General features: G+C 51.1%; 2 protein-coding genes across 2 annotated transcripts; one reads left to right on the top strand and one right to left on the bottom strand.

Annotated features, from left to right (window-relative positions):
- Positions 1-29: 29 nt before the first annotated feature.
- Positions 30-5,180, top strand: MEPCE (methylphosphate capping enzyme). Its single transcript, XM_019752794.2, has 4 exons — positions 30-2,812; positions 3,950-4,168; positions 4,348-4,474; positions 4,590-5,180. Exons 1-4 carry the CDS (start codon positions 1,154-1,156, stop codon positions 4,640-4,642), a joined length of 2,058 nt encoding a protein of 685 aa, XP_019608353.2. The 5' UTR covers positions 30-1,153; the 3' UTR covers positions 4,643-5,180.
- Positions 5,181-6,047: 867 nt separating this feature from the next.
- Positions 6,048-7,306, bottom strand: PPP1R35 (protein phosphatase 1 regulatory subunit 35). Its single transcript, XM_019752676.2, has 4 exons — positions 6,943-7,306; positions 6,613-6,865; positions 6,396-6,532; positions 6,048-6,286 (listed from the first exon to the last, which is right to left on the bottom strand). Exons 1-4 carry the CDS (start codon positions 7,177-7,179, stop codon positions 6,113-6,115), a joined length of 801 nt encoding a protein of 266 aa, XP_019608235.1. The 5' UTR covers positions 7,180-7,306; the 3' UTR covers positions 6,048-6,112.
- Positions 7,307-10,891: the final 3,585 nt, after the last annotated feature.

A 10,891-nucleotide genomic window follows, 5' to 3' on the forward strand; every position in this document is an offset into this window, starting at 1 on the left:
TGAAAACAGGGAAGGGCGTGGTGTCCCCAGGTGATCGCGACTAGGGAAAGGCGGAGGAGCGAGAGAACAACTCGGCCATTTCGAGGGAAGAGGAAGTTGGACAACATCGGCTGTTTTAGTGCTGATTTTTTTTTTTTTCAGTTCAGCAGCGAATATTTTCCGGGGGGGGGTGAGTTAAAATGACCGATCGTACTTTACTGAGAACAGTTCATAGGAAGACGGTTCGGACGCTCCGTTCCTTCCCTTCCTTTCTCAAAATTCACTCCTCCGCTCCTCGGAAACCTTTCTAAGTAGTAAGTGGGCAAAGGGAGGTGGGGGCAACCAGGTCATGAATAATTCATGAACCATCCTGTTCCTTCGCCACGCCCCGCCGAATCGTGCTCACGCAAGTTACGTGTACCAAACCTGAGGAAGCGACGTAATAGTCCCCGCCCCTAGGACGGAGGGCGGGGTGTCGTCTCCAGCACGTGCTGCATCTACAAGCCCAGAAGGTTGTGCGCAGGCGCTGCCCGCTAGGGGGAGGAAGGAGGCGGGGTAGGGAGGTTGTTGGGTTTAGAGCCGGGCGGAGGCCGCTGAGACTCATTCCTCAGGAACAAGGGTCGAGTGTCAAGGAGACCTTTTCACACCAGCTCCCCGTACCCCGCCTACGGTGGGTGGGATCGCGCGGCAGAGACAAAGGATATCAGTAGGGACGAACATAGCTGCGAAGGGAAGTAGGGTGTCAGTTTGGGGTGGTGGGCTCTTTGTGGGGGTTGAGGGGGGCTATATTTAAAGTCCCGGAGCCGTTAAGTTGGTTCGTACTCGGATGCGCGCGCGACCAGGGTGGTGGCAGAGTGCGCATGCGTGACTCTGGGACGAGAGGAACGCGCTCCAGCAGTGCGCGCTCGCGGCAAAGCGGTAGTGGTAGGGGAGGAAAGGGTCGGCGCACGCGCGGTTGGTTCCTCGAGTTGTTCGGGTCTCGCGGGTATCTTGTGGTCTCGCGGGCGAGTGGGGCGCGCTTCGGGGGAGGTGCTTGGGCGCGAGACTAGGCGAGAAGAGCAGAGCTGCGCGCGCACTCAGGAGGGGGGCAAGGGAGCGGGGTCTAAGAAGGGGGGTTAAGCCCCCTGGCCCTCCCCCCCCGTAGCCCTCGACTGGGACGGAATAAGGGGAGGAAATGATCGAGATGGCGGCAGAGAAGGAGCCGTTTCTGGTGCCGGCCCCGCCACCGCCGCTCAAAGAGGAGTCTGGCGGAGGGGGCGGCCCCTCGGTGCAACCGCACCGAGAGGCTGCCTCCGGGGAGCTCCGAGGCAGGACGCAGCACGGGCCGGGCCTGCGCGCACAGTCAGCCGGGGCCCCGGCTTCTGGGGCCGGCACGGAGGGCCCCGGTGCTACATCCACCCCTCGGGGAGGCCAGTCGCAGCAGCAAAGAGGGGGCGGCCCCCAGGCGCACGGGGAGGCCCGCTTGTCGGATCCCCACGGGCGAGCCGCTCCCCCGGACGTGGGGGAGGAGCGACGGGGAGGGGGCGGAACAGAACTGGGCCCCCCTGCCCCGCCCCGACCCCGTAATGGCTATCAACCCCACCGGCCCCCTGGGGGAGGTGGAGGCAAGAGGAGAAATAGCTGCAATGTAGGAGGTGGTGGAGGCTTCAAACATCCGGCCTTCAAGAGGCGCAGGCGGGTTAATTCGGACTGTGACTCTGTGTTACCCTCCAACTTCCTCCTGGGGGGCAATATCTTTGATCCACTGAACCTGAATAGTCTCCTGGATGAGGAAGTGAGCCGCGCACTCAATGCAGAGACCCCTAAGTCATCCCCACTTCCAGCCAAGGGGCGAGATCCAGTGGAGATTCTCATCCCCAAAGATATTACTGACCCGCTCAGTCTCAATACTTGCACTGATGAGGCCCAAGTAGTTCTTGCTTCACCACTCAAGACTGGTCGGAAACGGCATAGACACCGGGGACAGCACCACCAGCAGCAGCAGGCAACAACTGGAGGGAACGATAGCCACTCCTTGCTGCCCACAGCCCCCCTCACCCCCTCACTCCATGGGGAGGGCACCACACAGCAGCAGCGGCACAGGGGCCAGAATCGGGATGCCCCCCAGCCCTATGAACTCAACACAGCTATCAACTGCAGGGATGAGGTCGTGTCTCCCCTTCCATCTGCCCTACAGGGTCCCTCAGGCTCCCTTTCAACCCCTCCAGCTGCCTCAGTTACCTCTGCACCCTCGTCTTCCTCCTCACGACATCGAAAACGTCGCAGGACTTCCAGCAAGTCAGAGGCAGGGGCTAGGGGTGGAGGCCAGGGTCCCAAGGAAAAGGGCCGAGGGAGTGGGGGAAGCCGCCACCACCTCCACCCACTACCTGCAACAGGCTTTAAAAAGCAACAGCGCAAGTTTCAGTATGGGAATTATTCCAAGTACTATGGGTACCGCAATCCTTCCTGTGAGGATGGGCGCCTTCGGGTGTTGAAGCCTGAGTGGTTTCGGGGTCGGGACGTCCTAGATCTGGGCTGCAATGTGGGCCATCTGACCCTGAGCATTGCCTGTAAATGGGGCCCATCCCGCATGGTGGGCCTAGATATCGATCCCCGGCTCATCCACTCGGCCCGCCAAAACATCCGACACTACCTGTCTGAGGAGCTGCGTCTGCCACCCCAGCCTTCTGAGGGGGACCCAGGGGCAGAGAGTGAAGAAGGGACTACAACAGTCCAAAAGAGAAGCTGCTTCCCGGCCTCACTGACAGCCAGCAGGGGTCCCATCGCTGCACCCCAAGTGCCCTTGGATGGAGCAGACACATCAGTCTTCCCCAACAATGTTGTCTTCGTCACGGTAAGAGGGTGTTGGGTTAGGGGCCAGGTAAGAGATTAAATGGGAATGTGGCAAGGGAAGGTTGTGAACCAGAGGGATTTCTGTGCATGCAGTTCTTGCTAGGAAAACCAGATTCTTAAGAAAAGGGTCTGAATCTGCAACTGATTCATCTGGTTGTCTCTCCCTCTATAAACTAGAAAGATGAGGGCTATACCTGGGCTCTTTTCTCATGACAACTAGCCCCAAAAGGGGGTCCCCTTTTGCCCTGCTCACAGCCTAAACTATAATCCAGACCAATCCACCTTCCTTTGGAGGCTGCTGCTGATAATTTGGTCTAGTTGAAAACTTGTCTTCCAACCTACTGAAGGTGCATGAAGGGATGGGTGTCAGACATGGAACGTCTCGGGGTGTGGGAGGATTAGGATAGTGGCTAATATTTACAGTTTCTATCCTTTGATAGGGACCTTGTTTGCATTAGATACAGAGTTGGTTAAAGAATGTCAGTGGTGAGGAACCCAAGAGGTTTGACATTAGATCATCTCCACATTGACCCTAGATAGTGGGATGGGGAAATGTCAGAGTCCTCTGCGGGGCGAGGGATAACATGTCTTCAGCTTCTGTCCCTTGACTACTCATAGTTCCCCATAGTGTTGGCAGTTTGTTGGGTCAAGCCTAAAAACATGGACTTTTCAGAGGGTGGTAATGAGCTTATCTAGAAAAGATTTCCTAAGGGATGGGGCTCTTATCTGGAAGAAAAGAAAGGACAAGCCTGAAACTTTGCCAGCCCCAACTACAGGGAAGGAACCACGGGTTTCCTTTTCAAATCTGGGTTAGGTCCCTTTGCATAATGTCGACTCCCTCAGCTTATGTTTGTGGACAGGGTCTTGGAGGAATCCCAGCATTCTTTCTCTGCAGTTTTATCCCAGCTTTGGAGATCTCATGGACACTTGGCTCAGTTTAAAATTACCTGGGTTCCCTTTTTATGTTTGATTGGTTTACCACCAATAGCATGCAAGAAAATGAGACTCACTAGGCACCATTTGGGTATCACAGATGACTATGGCCAAGGGCTACAGTAAGGCTACAGGACGAGTTGTGTGGAGGCCACTAGTGGTTCTCTTAATGCCTCTTGACCTGGACCCCCATTCTTGCCCTCAGGGTAATTATGTGCCGAATCGAGATGAGCTGGTGGAGGCCCAAACACCTGAGTATGACGTGGTGCTCTGCCTCAGCCTCACCAAGTGGGTGCATCTGAACTGGGGAGACGAGGGACTGAAGCGCATGTTTCGTCGGATCTACCGGCATCTACGCCCTGGGGGCATTCTGGTCCTGGAACCTCAACCTTGGTCATCTTATGGCAAGAGAAAGACTCTCACGGTGAGTTGGGGTTTCAGTGGACATTGCAGGATATCCTTCTTTTAGTTGAGGCAAAGCAGCCTCAAAGAAGCAGAAAGGGGACTTTCTGAACAAAGTGAATAGTCCCCCTGGGTTGTTGGGTGGGCATCACTGCCAAGTGAGAAGGCAGCAAGTTGAAATGGTCCCGTTCTTGTCCCTAGGAAACAATCTACAAGAACTACTACCGAATCCAGCTGAAGCCAGAGCAGTTCAGTTCCTACCTTACATCCCCAGAGGTGGGGTTCTCCAGCTATGAGCTTGTGGTCACACCCCATAACACCTCCAAAGGTAAGGCTGGCTTTTTTGTTGGGGGAGGAAGAAAGGCCGGTCCTGGTGGAGGATGCAGACCCTGTGGAGTCTTGAGGTCCTGCCAACCCCTCCTGATTGCACACTCTCCTCTCAGGCTTCCAGCGTCCTGTGTACCTGTTCCACAAGGCCCGTTCCCCCAGCCACTAAGTGGCTCCCTGAACAGCAAGTGTGAAGAAGCTGCCCACTGCTCCTAAGGACCTGGGGGAAGAAGAAATTATCCCAGTCTTTCCTTTCTGGCTCCAAAGTTTCCTTTCTCAGATCTGCAAAGAAAGCTTTTCCTACGTTGTTGCCCCAGCCTCCCTATACCTCTGGCACCTAAGCAGCAAGCCCAACTGTACTGGAGTTACCACCATCTTCCTCTCCCCCAGCCCAGTGGGCTGGATGGCATGGACTGTTTATTGACCTCTGTTCTCCTAGGGCATGAGAGGTAGGGAGTACCACTTCTCTAGCCTCTTTCTCCTGTTTTTCCAAGGAGAGATTCCTATTCTCCTCAGCCCTTGTCCCTAGCTACGTTTCAGTGGACCACGGATAAATGGACTGAGGGTTAAAAGGGGTAAGCTTGGCAGGGAGGCACGCTGGTACTGTGAAAATCCTTCCCTCTGCTGTCCCCCATTGGGAGAGGGGGTTGGGTTTGGAATGTAAGAACAGCACAATAAACTTGATGTTTAGGGCAGTGGCCCCCACACTTATGTCTGGCACTTTCTAAGGGGAAGAGATGGTGTCTTCCAATACAACCTGGGCTTCCTCTGCCCAAACTAGTCTCAAGGTTTTTTAGTCGTTGGGAAGATTGCGGATTGCTAGTCAGATTTTCACACAAGTATGCAGAACCCTAGACAAGAAAAAGGAATAATGCAACTTTTAATGTGAAACTTGAAGAGCCCATCTATGCCCACCCCTGCAAAAAAAAAATTTTTTTGACGTGTGTGTGTGTGTGTGTGTGTGTGTAAGTATTGGCAGAAGGCTAACTTTGGAAGTTAACAGTGGAATTGAAGTGGATCTAGAAAAAGGCATTTTGAATCAGACCACCACCTCCCCTGTGCTCTAGAACGGACCTACCACCCACCCTTTTTTGTGCTGTGGAACCAGACTAACTGGCAGTTTCATTAACAGGAAGCTCTTCAGCTTCATGTGTTGTTCCTGAAGCTTTGGACATTCATTCAGCAAATACTGAGCACTCTTAGATCAAGTGTAAACAAGATGGGCAAGACCCTTGAAGGTGAAAACAAGGAAATAATTTCAGTAACTGCTAGTAGCTGCCTTGCAGGTTCCTTGAGCTGGGGAATGAGGGAAGGTTTCCCTGAAGTTTACTGTGTGGGCTGAGACCTGCATGTTAAAGTGATCCAAGTGGTGCAAAGGAACAAGCGTGGTGTCTTCAAAAAAAAATGGCAGCTGTGACAAGTCAGAAAGGTGTGGGGAGGGTATCTAAACCTCTGATTTGGGCAATTTTCTACTTGTCATTACTGAGTTCTTTAAAAAGGGGCAAAAATTTGACTTCTTGGCAACTTCCAACCTGAGGTTTGACCCCATCTTAAGGCTTTCAAGAAGAGTTCCATTTGTTAGCAAAACAACTTTATTCTAATAGTTTTAACACAAAAATATGAACCAGCAATTCCAGGCCTAAGCTTCCCATCGCTTTAGTATCCGATGCATGAGGAAGGTATCCTCTGAAGGGCGGGGCCGGAGTTGGAGCCGGAGAGGGGGCAGACCGTCCAGAGTTAGGTGTGGAGATTCATAAAATAATGTTTCTGGGTCACACAGGATGGTCATGTCTGGCCCTGGCCCAGGTGGCTCCTGTTTGGAGTTGGAACCCAAAGGTTACACACGAGGAAAGAACCTGTGGCGGAAGTAGGAAGAAGTGGAGGGGTGGGACGGGGGAGGGACTCATGCCCAGGTCCCTCACCTTTGGGGGCGGGGCTCGGGCCTGCGGCGGCAGAAGCGCCAATTTCTCCTTCAGCGCCGCGTTCAGAACTTGTTCCTCGGGTACCTGCAGGCTCACCAGGTCCCGGAAGAGCAGCCTGCTGCGCGGCACGTTCAGCCCTGAGACCGCAGGGGGAGAGGAGGTGAGCGGCGCCTCTCACACCCACACCCGCGCCCGGCAGGCTGTCTGCCCCCCTCACCCTCAGCCACGCTCTCCTCCAGGCCGCAGCGGGTCTGGAACGACTTTCTCAGCTGTTCCTCCACGGCCTTTGTGGCATCGAATTGACCCGCGGCTGCGGCCCGCGCGGCCTGCAACTCAAGGCTCAGGGCCAGGCTGCTCTGCGGCGCGGGAGCCCCCAGGTCCTGCAGAGCTGCGGGCTTCTCGATTGGTGCAGCGACGGCCGGCAGCAGTTCGGACCGGACAGGGGAGGGTGGCGCCAGGCGGAAGCGGACCTGGGAGCAGAGAGGGCGGTGAAGAGGTAGGCGCGGGGTCGTCGGCAGGTTGCCAGCGAGGCCTTTAGACACCTCACCTGCCGCCCCTTGCGGGCCCCGCCCCGCCGCTCCGCCCGCCCCTTCCGCCGCCCCGGGCTGCAGTTCAGCCGCTTGGGGCTCTCCGACCGCGGGCTCGGGCTTAGGCTCAGGTCCAGGCCGGGTTCGGGCACTGGGGCTCCGGGCTCCGGGGCGCGGGGTTCTGGGGGAGACCCCGGGGCCGCCATGGCCTCTTCCCCTTCCACCAACTCCAGCTCTGACTCTTCACAGCCCATCATCTCTGTGTGACTGGAGGCCAAGGTCACTTAGCACCGGCTCACGACCTCCTCTATTCAGTCCGACCCAGACCGCTACCGGAAACCGTTATCCCCTACCAAAGGGGGGCGGGGAGACGAGCCCTCCCCCGCTCTATTGGCGCTCCTAAACGTCATTTCCGTTGACCCGCCCCCTGCCCCTACCGGGCTTCCGCCCGCAGAAACTCTGCACCTCCCCTCGGCTGGGGTGTTAGAGCTGAGGCCAGTGGAAGCCGTACGGGTCCCCATCAGTACCATTTTTCCTTTCGAACTGTATGACTTTGCCTCCTTTCTTTGCCCGCGGAATCTTCATTTGGCTTCTGCTGGAGTCCTGAGTGTGTCAGTCTTCCCTGTCGGGGTGCCAAATGGGACAGCTTTAACTTAACTGTCCAGCTTCCCCTCACTGGACCTCCCTACTTCGTGCCTTCACAGCATCTGTATGTTTTCTGTCGCCTCCGAGCTCGGACCAGAACTTCCCAGTTTGAGTGAGGGTGGGGCTCACTGACCCCAGCCCCGGGCTCCCTCCTGGGACTCTGGGCGATCGTGGTTTCCCGGGCTTTAACTGCCTCACTCAGCCTGGAGGCCTTTTGTAACTTTTTCCTCTTCTAGCGTCCCTTAACATATTCATGTCTATAAAAACAGATACTTGTATGTTGAGTATAGTTTTTTTAAAAAGAAGGCCTCGGTGGATTTATCCGACCCCTGGACTGCAGGGCAGAAAACTGGAGCTCTCGCTCGTTTCCCATGTTCCTTAGGGCAGATCCTCTCAATTCTGTGAGCGTCTGTTTCTTCTTGTTTAAAATGTACTAAATTGGGTTCAGGCTTCTTGAGGCTCTCGCAAAATGTCAACAGGTATGTTTGTGTATCACTTTTCAGTTTGAGAGTTTTCACATCCTTTATCTTCCCAAGAAATGCTGTGGAAGATCAGATAGAATGGATAGTGTTGCCCTCATTTTACAAAACAGTTTTCAAGGATCTCAATGGTTAAACACTAGAGGCTTTCCTGCTAAAGTCTGGAATAAGAAAGTATAACTATTCCCTCTACATTTGTGAAAGGGAGTAGGGAGGTACAAATGTAAATAAATACTTATATTTTTAAAAAGTGGAAGTAATTCATTTAAAAATTTTTATAGTTACATACTATAACTGAAGGGAAAGAAGCTGGACTTTGAATATATTTTGTGCATTTGACTTTGGAAACCTGTATGTTTTATATGATTGTATGATAAAAATTAATTTTTAAAAATCAGTCCCTAAAAGTTGAAAGTGAAATGAAACAAATGAACCTAAATGTATATCCAGTTGGTGGCCTAACTACACAGAAGGGAACTTTCTGAATGACTTGAAAACACACTGATTTAACTGTACATCCAAAGATCTGCCCTAAGGACAAAACTGCCATTAAAAGAATAAAACTCCTATAAAATCTTAAATTGTATTTAGTAGTCATATTATTAGGAATAGGTGGAATTGTGATAAAACATAATCATGTTGATTGTACCAGAACTGAAATTTTGTCACAGGAGACGAGATGAAGATCTAAAATCAATGTTATGCAAATTCCCTGTAGTCTTAAATTAGGAAGTATCTGTATGAACTCATGGTATATTTTAGCTTAAATTAAAAAGTATATCCTAATTCTGTCTACTGAAAAGCCCTTAGAAACAACGATGGACTCCCTCAGCACCTTTAGCCCCCAAATATAGTAGCTAATTCTGTACCCCTGGGCATTTCAAAACCTATACACAGATGTTCACAGCAACTTTATTCATAATAGCCCCAAACTGGGAATAACCCAAATGTCCTTCAATAGGTAAAAGAGTTAAACAGTGGTACATCTATACCATAGAATACTTACTACTCAGCAATCAAAAGGAACAAACTTGATACACATAACTTGGATGAATTACCAAGTTATACTGAGCAGGAAAAAAAAAGCCAATCCCAGAAAATTACATGCTGTGTGATTTCATTTGCATAACGTTTTAGAAGTGACAAAAGTTTAGAAACGGAAGACATTTTTAGCTGTTGCCAAATGTTAGGGACTAGGTGGAAGAAGTAGGAGGGAGATGGTTGTGGTCATAAAAGAGCAACCAACACCAGGAATCCTTCGGTCTTGGAATTGTTCATTTCCTTTACTGTCATGGATACAAGAACCTACACAGGTGATAACATTGCACAGAACTTAATACATGCACACAAAAATGAGTACAAAACTGGGAAATATGAATAAGATTGGTGGATTGTATGAGTTGTCAGTATCCTTGTTGTGATAATATAATACCGTTTTGCAAAATGTTACTGTCTTAGTCTGTTTATGCTGTTATAACAGAGTACCAGAATAATAGACTGGGTAACTATAAAAAACAAACATGTATCTTGCACAGTTCTGGAGGCTGGAAAGTCCAAGATCAAAGCGCCAGCAGATTCAGTGTCTGGTGAGAACCTTCCTTTTGGTTCACGGACAGCTGTGTTCTCACTGTCCGCACGTGGTAGAAGGGGGCAAGAGAGCTCTCTGGGGTCTCTTTGGCACTAATCAAAGGCCCCGCCTCCAAATACCAACACATTGTGGATTAGGTTTCAACATATGAATTTTTTGGAGGGGACACATTCCATCTATAGCAATTACCATTGGGAAAAACTAGGGAAAGTGTGTGAGTGATCTTTCTGTATTATTTCTTATCACTCCATTATAATCTACAATGATCTCAATAAAAATTTTAATTAAAAGTAATGTTGGGGGCCGGCCCGGTGGCTCAGGCAGTTAGAGCTCCGTGCTCCTAACTCCGAAGGCTGCCGATTTGATTCCCACATGGGCCAGTGGGCTCTCAACCACAAGGTTGCCAGTTCAACTCCCGCAAGGGATGGTGGGCTGCACCCCCTGCAACTAGCAACGGCAACTGGACCTGGAGCTGAGCTGCACCCTCCACAACTAAGATTGAAAGGACAACAACTTGACTTGGAAAAAAGGCCTGGAAGTACACACTGTTCCCCAATAAAGTCCTGTTCCCCTCCCCCAATAAAATCTTTAAAGAAAAAAAGAAAAGTAATGTTGGGGTTGGGAAGAGGAGGGGCAATGTGTGAGTGTGGGTAGATAGAGGAAACAAGATTAGCCAAATGTGGATGATTGTTGAAGCTGGGTGATGGCTACCTGGGGGATTATATATTTTCTTTACTTTTGTATAGATGTATGAACATTTTTATAATAAAAGCTTTTTGTTTTCTAGTTTTTGGGGTTTTGCTTTGGCACACTGGAAGTGTTGGAGGTAAAACTTGAAACTGCCCCTCCCCCCAGGCCTTGACTGTACTAATAGATAAAAAAAAGTCCCTGTAGGAACCCTAGCCACAAATTCAGTAAGCCTAATTCCTCAGCCTTAAAATTTAGCCACTCCCTCTTTCTAGGCCGGGACACAGAGATAAAAAACAAGCCATTCTGTTTGCCAGCTTATGCTGTGGGCCTCCAGGAATTGGAAAGTTAACCCAGTGACTTTAAAGAAACAATATGATTGTGAGGGAATGAAGGGTCTCAGTCCTGCCTCACCACTCTTCCTAGGATTTCTTTGGCTGGACCAGGCTGAGAGGCCTGGAATTGCTTTGCCTCTAAAAAACAACAAAAAAAGAAAGATAGAAATAAAATGCCCCTCTAAGAAGCTACTAATAAGTGAGGAAGACTTCTCTATCCTTAACTTTAGTCTCC

This window comes from Rhinolophus sinicus, linkage group LG03, assembly GCF_036562045.2.
Source record: "Rhinolophus sinicus isolate RSC01 linkage group LG03, ASM3656204v1, whole genome shotgun sequence".
In the NCBI taxonomy this organism is placed as follows: Eukaryota; Metazoa; Chordata; class Mammalia; order Chiroptera; family Rhinolophidae; genus Rhinolophus; species Rhinolophus sinicus.

Bases quoted from the DNA above. Each gene is read 5' to 3' on its own strand.
- MEPCE (XM_019752794.2), top strand. From the start codon at position 1,154: ATGATCGAGATGGCGGCAGAGAAGGAGCCGTTTCTGGTGCCGGCCCCG. The intron at 4,169-4,347 runs GTGAGTTGGGGT...TCTTGTCCCTAG, and splicing joins GCAAGAGAAAGACTCTCACG to GAAACAATCTACAAGAACTA. The intron at 4,475-4,589 runs GTAAGGCTGGCT...CTCTCCTCTCAG, and splicing joins ACCCCATAACACCTCCAAAG to GCTTCCAGCGTCCTGTGTAC.
- PPP1R35 (XM_019752676.2), bottom strand. From the start codon at position 7,179: ATGATGGGCTGTGAAGAGTCAGAGCTGGAGTTGGTGGAAGGGGAAGAG. The intron at 6,866-6,942 runs GTGAGGTGTCTA...CTCTGCTCCCAG, and splicing joins GGGCCCGCAAGGGGCGGCAG to GTCCGCTTCCGCCTGGCGCC. The intron at 6,533-6,612 runs GTGAGGGGGGCA...CTGCGGTCTCAG, and splicing joins GGAGGAGAGCGTGGCTGAGG to GGCTGAACGTGCCGCGCAGC.